The 12,646-nt window shown below is 45.9% G+C and overlaps 1 protein-coding gene across 3 annotated transcripts in view; it reads right to left on the reverse strand.

Annotated features, from left to right (window-relative positions):
* Window positions 1-1,201: 1,201 nt before the first annotated feature.
* The window catches only part of IL18BP (interleukin 18 binding protein), a 60,264-nt gene continuing 48,819 nt past the window's right edge, over window positions 1,202-12,646 (reverse strand). For all 3 annotated transcript variants that reach the window (XM_069760323.1, XM_069760322.1, XM_069760321.1), the window contains exons 3-5: window positions 5,895-5,945; window positions 4,783-4,912; window positions 1,202-1,569 (exon numbers count right to left, since the gene is read on the reverse strand). In XM_069760323.1, coding sequence (XP_069616424.1) covers window positions 1,365-1,569; window positions 4,783-4,912; window positions 5,895-5,945 — 386 coding nt within the window. In that variant the 3' untranslated portion in view covers window positions 1,202-1,364. The remainder of the gene's footprint in view (window positions 1,570-4,782; window positions 4,913-5,894; window positions 5,946-12,646) is intronic.

The raw sequence follows: 12,646 nt of genomic DNA on the forward strand, positions 1-12,646 counted from the left end.
TCCTCTTATATCTCCCTATACTGTAATAAGATGTGATATCACCGCTCCTCTTATATCCCCCTGTACTGTAATAAGATGTGATATCACCGCTCCTCTTATATCTCCCTGTACTGTAATAAGATGTGATATCACCGCTCCTCTTATATCACCCTGTACTGTAATAAGATGAGATATCACCGCTCCTCTTATATCACCCTGTACTGTAATAAGATGTGATATCACCGCTCCTCTTATATCCCCCTGTACTGTAATAAGATGTGATATCACCGCTCCTCTTATATCCCCCTGTACTGTAATAAGATGTGATATCACCGCTCCTCTTATATCACCCTGTACTGCAATAAGATGTGATATCACCGCTCCTCTTATATCACCCTGTACTGTAATAAGATGTGATATCACCGCTCCTCTTATATCCCCCTGTACTGCAATAAGATGTGATATCACCGCTCCTCTTATATCCCCCTGTACTGCAATAAGATGTGATATCACCGCTCCTCTTATATCCTCCTGTACTGTAATAAGATGTGATATCACCGCTCCTCTTATATCTCCCTGTACTGTAATAAGATGTGATATCACTGCTCCTCTTATATCACCCTGTACTGTAATAAGATGTGATATCACCGCTCCTCTTATGTCCCCCTGTACTGTAATAAGATGTGATATCACCGCTCCTCTTATATCCCCCTGTACTGTAATAAGATGTGATATCACCGCTCCTCTTATATCTCCCTGTACTGCAATAAGATGTGATATCACCGCTCCTCTTATATCCTCCTGTACTGTAATAAGATGTGATATCACCGCTCCTCTTATATCCCCCTGTACTGTAATAAGATGTGATATCACCGCTCCTCTTATATCCCCCTGTACTGTAATAAGATGTGATATCACCGCTCCTCTTATATCCTCCTGTACTGTAATAAGATGTGATATCACCGCTCCTCTTATATCCCCCTGTACTGTAATAAGATGTGATATCACCGCTCCTCTTATATCCCCTGTACTGTAATAAGATGTGATATCACCGCTCCTCTTATATCCCCCTGTACTGTAATAAGATGTGATATCACCGCTCCTCTTATGTCCCCCTGTACTGTAATAAGATGTGATATCACCGCTCCTCTTATATCACCCTGTAGTCAATATCTATATAACACTCCCTCGTATACACAGCAGGGTTAAAGGATAATGGGGGTTGTAGTGTTTATTGACCTCTCTGTACATTGTGCTGCTCCCTGATCATCCGTTCTCTTCTCCCGGTCTTTGATGATTTGCTGATTGTCCGCACCGTTTGTAGTCACCGGCTGCATCGCTTCTCCCCGTCCTACAGAGCTGAAATTGGACGGTCGCTGCTGTTCTCATCGTCTCTCCTGTTTTGGTTCCTCATCATCTCTTATTACTATTAGTCTGATGTCTCCGTCGTCCTCCGGGAAGAGAGAAAAGTGTCTCATGTCCGTTCCTGACGGATCCACGACCACACAAGTGAACGTCGTCCTGAAGTCCTCAGGCTGCAACGATGTGAAGTTCAATGTTTGTTTCACAGTCATGTTTACTGCTAATGCTCTGCAAAACACAGCGCCACCATCAGGATACAAAGGTCCATACACTGCACCGACACACAGCTACCTCCTGTATTATACCCCAGAGCTGCACTCACTATTCTGCTGGTGCAGTCACTGTGTACATACATTACATTACTGATCCTGAGTTACATCCTGTATTATACTCCAGAGCTGCACTCACTATTCTGCTGGTGCAGTCACTGTGTACATACATTACATTACTGATCCTGAGTTACCTCCTGTATTATACTCCAGAGCTGCACTCACTATTCTGCTGGTGCAGTCACTGTGTACATACATTACATTACTGATCCTGAGTAACATCCTGTATTATACCGAAGAGCTGCACTCACTATTCTGCTGGTGCAGTCACTGTGTACATACATTACATTACAGATCCTGAGTTACCACCTGTATTATACCCCAGAGCTGCACTCGGTATTCTGCTGGTGCAGTCACTGTGGACATACATTACATTACTGATCCTGAGTTACATCTTGTATTATATTCCAGAGCTGCACTCACTATTCTGCTGGTGCAGTCACTGTGTACATACATTACAATACAGATCCTGAGTTACCACCTGTATTATACCCCAGAGCTGCACTCGGTATTCTGCTGGTGCAGTCACTGTGGACATACATTACATTACTGATCCTGAGTTACATCTTGTATTATATTCTAGAGCTGCACTCACTATTCTGCTGGTGCAGTCACTGTGTACATACATTACATTACTGATCCTGAGTTACATCTTGTATTATATTCCAGAGCTGCACTCACTATTCTGCTGGTGCAGTCAATGTGTACATACATTACATTACAGATCCTGAGTTACCACCTGTATTATACCCCAGAGCTGCACTCGGTATTCTGCTGGTGCAGTCACTGTGGACATACATTACATTACTGATCCTGAGTTACATCCTTGTATTATACTCCAGAGCTGCACTCACTATTCTGCTGGTGCAGTCACTGTGTACATACATTACTAATCCTGAGTTACATCCTGTATTATACCCCAGAGCTGCACTCACTATTCTGCTGGTGCAGTCACTGTGTACATACATTACTGATCCTGAGTTACATCCTGTATTACACTCCAGAGCTGCACTCACTATTCTGCTGGTGCAGTCACTGTGTACATACATTACATTACTGATCCTGAGTCACCTCCTGTATTATACCCTAGAGCTGCTCTCACTATTCTGCGGGTGCAGTCACTGTGTACATTACATTACATTACTGATCCTGAGTTACATCCTGTATTATACTCCAGAGCTGCACTCACTATTCTGCTGGTGCAGTCACTGTGTACATACATTACATTACTGATCCTGAGTTACCTCCTATATTATACTCCAGAGCTGCACTCACTATTCTGCTGGTGCAATCCCTGTGTACATACATTACATTACTGATCCTGAGTTACATCCTGTATTATACTCCAGAGCTGCACTCACTATTCTGCTGGTGCAGTCACTGTGTACATACATTAGTGATCCTGAGTTACATCCTGTATTATACTCCAGAGCTGCACTCACTATTCTGCTGGTGCAGTCACTGTGTACATACATTACATTGCTGATCCTGAGTTACATCCTGTATTATACTCCAGAGCTGCACTCACTATTCTGCTGGTGCAGTCACTGTGTACATACATTACATTACTGATCCTGAGTTACCACCTGTATTATACTCCAGAGCTGCACTCACTATTCTGCTGGTGCAGTCACTGTGTACATACATTACATTACTGATCCTGAGTTACCACCTGTATTATACTTCAGAGCTGCACTCACTGTGTACATACATGACATTACTGATCCTGAGTTACACCCTGTATTATACTCCAGAGCTGCACTCACTATTCTGCTGGTGCAGTCACTGTGTACATACATTACATTACTGATCCTGAGTTACATCCTGTATTATACCCTAGAGCTGCACTCACTATTCTGCTGGTGCAGTCACTGTGTACATACATTACATTACTGATCCTGAGTTACCTCCTGTATTATACTCCAGAGCTGCACTCACTATTCTGCTGGTGCAGTCACTGTGTACATACATTACATTACTGATCCTGAGTTACATCCTGTAATATTCCCCAGAGCTGCACTCACTATTCTGCTGGTGCAGTCACTGTGTACATACATTACATTACTGATCCTGAGTTACATCCTGCATTATACTCCAGAGCTGCACTCACTATTCTGCTGGTGCAGTCACTGTGTACATACATTACATTACTGATCCTGAGTTACATCCTGTATTACACCCCAGAGCTGCACTCACTATTCTGCTGGTGCAGTCACTGCGTACATACAGTACATTACTGATCCTGAGTTACATCCTGTATTATACCCCAGAGCTGCACTCACTATTCTGCTGGTGCAGTCACTGTGTACATACATTACTGATCCTGAGTTACATCCTGTATTATACCCCAGAGCTGCACTCACTATTCTGCTGGTGCAGTCACTGTGTACATACAGTACATTACTGATCCTGAGTTACCTCCTGTATTATACTCCAGAGCTGCACTCACTATTCTGCTGGTGCAGTCACGGTGTACATACATTACTCATCCTGAGTTACCTCCTGTATTATACCCCAGAGCTGCACTCACTATTCTGCTGGTGCAGTCACTGTGTACATACATTACATTACTGATCCTGAGTTACATCCTGTATTATACTCCAGAGCTGCACTCACTATTCTGCTGGTGCAGTCACTGTGTACATACATTACATTACTGATCCTCAGTTACATCCTGTATTATACCCCAGAGCTGCACTCACTATTCTGCTGGTGCAGTCACTGTGTACATACATTACATTACTGATCCTGAGTTACATCCTGTATTACACCCCAGAGCTGCACTCACTAATTCTGCTGGTGCAGTCACTGTGTACATACAGTACATTACTGATCCTGAGTTACATCCTGTATTATACCCCAGAGCTGCACTCACTATTCTGCTGGTGCAGTCACTGTGTACATACAGTACATTACTGATCCTGAGTTACTTCCTGTATTATACCCCAGAGCTGCACTCACTATTCTGCTGGTGCAGTCACTGTGTACACATATTACATTACTGATCCTGCGTTACATCCTTTATGAGCTGATTTCAGAGTGCAGCTGTGGAGAACAGATCATTATGATATGTATTGCTTCCCTGCCCCTTGGTCACTGACTAGTCACTTACGCCCCGCTCTGCTCGGTCACTCGCCCGTCGGGGTAGGCGTCCTCCACAAACGTTTTATTCACCAGCCAGTAGATAGCGTAGAACCTCGTGTACTTCGTCTGCGCGCTGCACAGGATTTGAAGACTTTTTCCTGGAGACAGTAGAATAAATGGTGAGCGCAAGAATGGAGCGAGCGACAGCTCCAGAGACTACACAACATGTGGACAAAGAGTTTCTAAACCAAACAAAGCAGGAGTTCAGCTCTGGAGTAACATGCAGGATTAGTCTGACATAGGTGATTACTTTTCTACACTTATGTTGCTACTGTTCTCTGTCCTCAGTGCTGAATTATCGGAAAGTTACAGGGAAATACCCGGCGGAAAGGAATCCCAGAGAGCCAGATCTGCGGAAATATCCGCTGGCGGAGTGCGGGGTTGTCAGTACCGCGGCCGGAGCGTCACGGGAAGTTATATGTGACGGCGGAGACCCCATCACTTACTTTCCAGCCCCTTCGTGATTGGGTGGGTTTTTAATTTTGCTCTTTTGTGGGTTTTTGGTTCTTTATTTCCGGAGTCCTCGCTTTTCTTGTGTTTTCTGCGCCGTCGTCTTTTGCGGGACGAGTTGTAGTTCTGAGTGAGATCATTAATTTAACTGCAGAATACAAGGAGCCAAACCGAGACCCCAAACCTGGACGGGATCCTTCTAACATTAAAATAGTTTTAAAAAAATTAAAAAATTTGAAAAAAACAGAAAGATGTTATTCCGTCGCCATTTTGTGGGACACAAACGGTTTTATTTTTCTATTGCGCTGAGGTTTTGATCGCATCAATTTGGAGCAGATTCAGAGTTTTGGTCGTGTTCTTCTTTCTATTATTATTTTTTGTAGGAGCCGCAGCAGAAAAAAACTCTACAGTTTTTCCCTCCTGATTGTGTTTGTTATTTTGGTGAGTAATTTGATATTTTGGTAAATTGGCCCTTACAGGTGCGGCGATGCCGGGGACTGGAAACATAACGTGGAAGGAGATAGAAATTCACCCTCTGGGGAATAAATATTAATCTCACAAATATTATTATACAAGCAGTTAGCAGTTTGACCACTGGGGGGCGACGTCTGACGTAATGGAAGCACGTACCATCCTTGGTGATGACTGTGTTGTCTTGCGGGTGCAGAATCTTTGGAGAAGCTGCAATAAATGAGAGGAAATTACAAAACCAAACTGCATCCACATGTGATATAGTGATTATATACCTGTATACCATATATATCACCCCACACCTTATAATACAAGACCAGCATTAATGTGGCCTGCAAACAGGGAGCTCCCCCTAGTGGTAGCTGCAGACAGGATCTTATCATGTATCTCAGTATACAGGGAGCTCCCCCTAGTGGTGACTGCAGACAGAATCTTATCATGTATCTCTGTATACAGGGAGCTCCCCCTAGTGGTGGCTGCAGACAGGATCTTATCATGTATCTCTGTATACAGGGAGCTCCCCATAGTGGTGGCTGCAGACAGAATCTTATCATGTATCTCTGTATACAGGGAGCTCCCCCTAGTGGAGGCTGCAGACAGGATCTTATCATGTATCTCTGTATACAGGGAGCTCCCCCTAGTGGTGGCTGCAGACAGGATCTTATCATGTATCTCTGTATACAGGGAGCTCCCCCTAGTGGTGGCTGCAGACAGAATCTTATCATGTATCTCTGTATACAGGGAGCTCCCCCTAGTGGTGACTGCAGACAGGATCTTATCATGTATCTCTGTATACAGGGAGCTCCCCCTAGTGGTGGCTGCAGACAGGATCTTATCATGTATCTCTGTATACAGGGAGCTCCCCCTAGTGGTGGCTGCAGATAGGATCTTATCATGTATCTCTGTATACAGGGAGCTCCCCCTAGTGGTGACTGCAGACAGGATCTTATCATGTATCTCTGTATACAGGGAGCTCCCCCTAGTGGTGGCTGCAGACAGGATCTTATCATGTATCTCTGTATACAGGGAGCTCCCCCTAGTGGTGGCTGCAGACAGGATCTTATCATGTATCTCTGTATACAGGGAGCTCCCCCTAGTGGTGGCTGCAGACAGGATGTTATCATGTATCTCTGTATACAGGGAGCTCCCCCTAGTGGTGACTGCAGACAGGATCTTATCATGTATCTCTGTATACAGGGAGCTCCCCCTAGTGGTGGCTGCAGATAGGATCTTATCATGTATCTCTGTATACAGGGAGCTCCCCCTAGTGGTGACTGCAGACAGGATCTTATCATGTATCTCTGTATACAGGGAGCTCCCCCTAGTGGTGGCTGCAGACAGGATCTTATCATGTATCTCTGTATACAGGGAGCTCCCCCTAGTGGTGGCTGCAGACAGGATCTTATCATGTATCTCTGTATACAGGGAGCTCCCCCTAGTGGTGGCTGCAGACAGGATGTTATCATGTATCTCTGTATACAGGGAGCTCCCCCTAGTGGTGGCTGCAGACAGGATCTTATCATGTATCTCTGTATACAGGGAGCTCCCCCTAGTGGTGACTGCAGACAGGATCTTATCATGTATCTCTGTATACAGGGAGCTCCTCCTAGTGGTGACTGCAGACAGGATCTTATCATGTATCTCTGTATACAGGAGTTCCCCCTAGTGGTGACTGCAGACAGGATCTTATCATGTATCTCTGTATACAGGGAGCTCCCCCTAGTGGTGGCTGCAGACAGGATCTTATCATATATCTGTGTATACAGGGAGCTCCCCCTAGTGGTGACTGTAGACAGGATCTTATCATGTATTTCTGTATACAGGGAGCTCCCCCTAGTGGTGGCTGCAGACAGGATCTTATCATGTATCTCTGCAAACAGGGAGCTCCCCCTAGTGGTGGCTGCAGACAGGATCTTATCATGTATCTCTTTATACAGGGAGCTCCCCCTAGTGGTGGCTGCAGACAGGATCTTATCATGTATCTCTTTATACAGGGAGCTCCCCCTAGTGGTGGCTGCAGACAGGATCTTATCATGTATCTCTGTATACAGGGAGCCCCCCCTAGTGGTGACTGCAGACAGGATCTTATCATGTATCTCTGTATACAGGGAGCCCCCCCTAGTGGTGGCTGCAGACAGGATCTTATCATGTATCTCTGTATACAGGGAGCCCCCCCTAGTGGTGACTGCAGACAGGATATTATCATGTATCTCTGTATACAGGGAGCGCCCCTTAGTGGTGACTGCAGACAGGATCTTATCATGTATCTCTGTATACAGGGAGCTCCCCCTAGTGGTGGCTGCAGACAGGATCTTATCATGTATCTCTGTATACAGGGAGCTCCCCCTAGTGGTGACTGCAGACAGGATCTTATCATGTATCTCTGTATACAGGGAGCTCCCCCTAGCGGTGACTGCAGACAGGATCTTATCATGTATCTCTGTATACAGGGAGCGCCCCCTAGCGGTGACTGCAGACAGGATCTTATCATGTATCTCTGTATACAGGGAGCTCCCCCTAGTGGTGGCTGCAGACAGGATCTTATCATGTATCTCTGTATACAGGGAGCTCCCCCTAGTGGTGACTGCAGACAGGATCTTATCATGTATCTCTGTATACAGGGAGCTCCCCCTAGCGGTGACTGCAGACAGGATCTTATCATGTATCTCTGTATACAGGGAGCTCCCCCTAGCGGTGACTGCAGACAGGATCTTATCATGTATCTCTTTATACAGGGAGCTCCCCCTAGTGGTGACTGCAGACAGGATCTTATCATGTATCTCTGTATACAGGGAGCCCCCCCTAGTGGTGACTGCAGACAGGATCTTATGATGTATCTCTGTATACAGGGAGCCCCCCCTAGTGGTGGCTGCAGACAGGATCTTATCATGTATCTCTGTATACAGGGAGCGCCCCTTAGTGGTGACTGCAGACAGGATCTTATCATGTATCTCTGTATACAGGGAGCGCCCCCTAGTGGTGGCTGCAGACAGGATCTTATCATGTATCTCTGTATACAGGGAGCTCCCCATAGTGGTGACTACAGACAGAATCTTATCATGTATCTCTGTATACAGGGAGCTCCCCCTAGTGGTGGCTGCAGACAGGATCTTATCATGTATCTCTGTATACAGGGAGCGCCCCTTAGTGGTGACTGCAGACAGGATCTTATCATGTATCTCTGTATACAGGGAGCGCCCCCTAGTGGTGGCTGCAGACAGGATCTTATCATGTATCTCTGTATACAGGGAGCTCCCCTAGTGGTGACTGCAGACAGGATGTTATCATGTATCTCTGTATACAGTGAGCTCCCCCTAGTGATGGCTGCAGACAGGGTCCTATCATGTATCTCTGTATACAGGGAGCTCCCCCTAGTGGTGACTGCAGACAGGATCTTATCATGTATCTCTGTATACAGGGAGCTCCCCCTAGTGGTGACTGCAGACAGGATCTTATCATGTATCTCTGTATACAGGGAGCTCCCCCTAGCGGTGACTGCAGACAGGATCTTATCATGTATCTCTTTATACAGGGAGCTCCCCCTAGCGGTGACTGCAGACAGGATCTTATCATGTATCTCTTTATACAGGGAGCTCCCCCTAGTGGTGACTGCAGACAGGATCTTATCATGTATCTCTGTATACAGGGAGCTCCCCCTAGCGGTGACTGCAGACAGGATCTTATCATGTATCTCTTTATACAGGGAGCTCCCCCTAGTGGTGGCTGCAGACAGGATCTTATCATGTATCTCTGTATACAGGGAGCCCCCCCTAGTGGTGACTGCAGACAGGATCTTATCATGTATCTCTGTATACAGGGAGCCCCCCCTAGTGGTGGCTGCAGACAGGATCTTATCATGTATCTCTGTATACAGGGAGCGCCCCTTAGTAGTGACTGCAGACAGGATCTTATCATGTATCTCTGTATACAGGGAGCGCCCCCTAGTGGTGGCTGCAGACAGGATCTTATTTTTAGGGACTCTATAGCGACAGGGTCTGTTCCGCAGGACTGGCGCATAGCAAATGTGGTGCCAATATTCAAAAAGGGCTCTAAAAGTGAACCTGGAAATTATAGGCCAGTAAGTCTAACCTCTATTGTTGGTATAATATTTGAAGGGTTTCTGAGGGATGTTATTCTGGATTATCTCAATGAGAATAACTGTTTAACTCCATATCAGCATGGGTTTATGAGAAATCGCTCCTGTCAAACCAATCTAATCAGTTTTTATGAAGAGGTAAGCTATAGGCTGGACCACGGTGAGTCATTGGACGTGGTATATCTCGATTTTTCCAAAGCGTTTGATACCGTGCCGCACAAGAGGTTGGTACACAAAATGAGAATGCTTGGTCTGGGGGAAAATGTGTGTAAATGGGTTAGTAACTGGCTTAGTGATAGAAAGCAGAGGGTGGTTATAAATGGTATAGTCTCTAACTGGGTCGCTGTGACCAGTGGGGACCGCAGGGGTCAGTATTGGGACCTGTTCTCTTCAACATATTCATTAATGATCTGGTAGAAGGTTTACACAGTAAAATATCGATATTTGCAGATGATACAAAACTATGTAAAGCAGTTAATACAAGAGAAGATAGTATTCTGCTACAGATGGATCTGGATAAGTTGGAAACTTGGGCAGAAAGGTGGCAGATGAGGTTTAACAATGATAAATGTAAGGTTATACACATGGGAAGAAGGAATCAATATCACCATTACACACTGAACGGGAAACCACTGGGTAAATCTGACAGGGAGAAGGACTTGGGGATCCTAGTTAATGATAAACTTACCTGGAGCAGCCAGTGCCAGGCAGCAGCTGCCAAGGCAAACAGGATCATGGGGTGCATTAAAAGAGGTCTGGATACACATGATGAGAGCATTATACTGCCTCTGTACAAATCCCTAGTTAGACCGCACATGGAGTACTGTGTCCAGTTTTGGGCACCGGTGCTCAGGAAGGATATAATGGAACTAGAGAGAGTACAAAGGAGGGCAACAAAATTAATAAAGGGGATGGGAGAACTACAATACCCAGATAGATTAGCGAAATTAGGATTATTTAGTCTAGAAAAAAGACGACTGAGGGGCGATCTAATAACCATGTATAAGTATATAAGGGGACAATACAAATATCTCGCTGAGGATCTGTTTATACCAAGGAAGGTGACGGGCACAAGGGGGCATTCTTTGCGTCTGGAGGAGAGAAGGTTTTTCCACCAACATAGAAGAGGATTCTTTACTGTTAGGGCAGTGAGAATCTGGAATTGCTTGCCTGAGGAGGTGGTGATGGCGAACTCAGTCGAGGGGTTCAAGAGAGGCCTGGATGTCTTCCTGGAGCAGAACAATATTGTATCATACAATTATTAGGTTCTGTAGAAGGACGTAGATCTGGGGATTTATTATGATGGAATATAGGCTGAACTGGATGGACAAATGTCTTTTTTTGGCCTTACTAACTATGTTACTATGTTACTATGTTATCTCTGTATACAGTGAGCTCCCCCTAGTGGTGACTGCAGACAGGGTCCTATCATGTATCTCTGTATACAGAGAGCTCCCCCTAGTGGTGGCTGCAGACGGGATCTTATCATGTATCTCTGTATACAGTGAGCTCCCCCTAGTGATGGCTGCAGACAGGGTCCTATCATGTATCTCTGTATACAGGGAGCTCCCCCTAGTGGTGGCTGCAGACAGAATCTTATCATGTATCTCTGTATACAGGGAGCTCCCCCTAGTGGTGACTGCAGACAGGATCTTATCATGTATCTCTGTATACAGGGAGCTCCCCCTAGTCGTGACTGCAGACAGGATCTTATCATGTATCTCTGTATACAGGGAGCGCCCCCTAGTGGTGACTGCAGACAGGATCTTATCATGTATCTCTGTATACAGGGAGCCCCCCCTAGTGGTGGCTGCAGACAGGATCTTATCATGTATCTCTGTATACAGGGAGCGCCCCCTAGTGGTGACTGCAGACAGGATCTTATCATGCATCTCTGTATACAGGGAGCTCCCCCTAGTGGTGGTTGCAAACAGGATCTTATCATGTATCTCTGTATACAGGGAGCTCCCCCTAGTGGTGGCTGCAGACAGGATCTTATCATGTATCTCTGTATACAGGGAGCTCCCCCTAGTGGTGGCTGCAGACAGGATCTTATCATGTATCTCTGTACACAGGGAGCTCCCCCTAGTGGTGGCTGCAGACAGGATCTTATCATGTATCTCTGTATACAGGGAGCGCCCCCTAGTGGTGACTGCAGATAGGATCTTATCATGTATCTCTGTATACAGGGAGCTCCCCCTAGTGGTGGCTGCAGACAGGATCTTATCATGTATCTCTGTATACAGGGAGCTCCCCCTAGTGGTGGTTGCAAACAGGATCTTATCATGTATCTCTGTATACAGGGAGCTCCCCCTAGTGGTGGCTGCAGACAGGATCTTATCATGTATCTCTGTATACAGGGAGCTGCCCCTAGTGGTGGCTGCAGACAGGATCTTATCATGCATCTCTGTATACAGGGAGCTCCCCCTAGTGGTGGTTGCAAACAGGATCTTATCATGTATCTCTGTATACAGGGAGCTCCCCCTAGTGGTGGCTGCAGACAGGATCTTATCATGTATCTCTGTATACAGGGAGCTCCCCCTAGTGGTGGCTGCAGACAGGATCTTATCATGTATCTCTGTACACAGGGAGCTCCCCCTAGTGGTGGCTGCAGACAGGATCTTATCATGTATCTCTGTATACAGGGAGCGCCCCCTAGTGGTGACTGCAGATAGGATCTTATCATGTATCTCTGTATACAGGGAGCTCCCCCTAGTGGTGGTTGCAAACAGGATCTTATCATGTATCTCTGTATACAGGGAGCTCCCCCTAGTGGTGGCTGCAGACAGGATCTTATCATGTATCTCTGTATACA

The sequence above is a fragment of the Ranitomeya imitator genome, chromosome 3 (genome assembly GCF_032444005.1).
Source record: "Ranitomeya imitator isolate aRanImi1 chromosome 3, aRanImi1.pri, whole genome shotgun sequence".
Classification (NCBI taxonomy): Eukaryota; Metazoa; Chordata; class Amphibia; order Anura; family Dendrobatidae; genus Ranitomeya; species Ranitomeya imitator.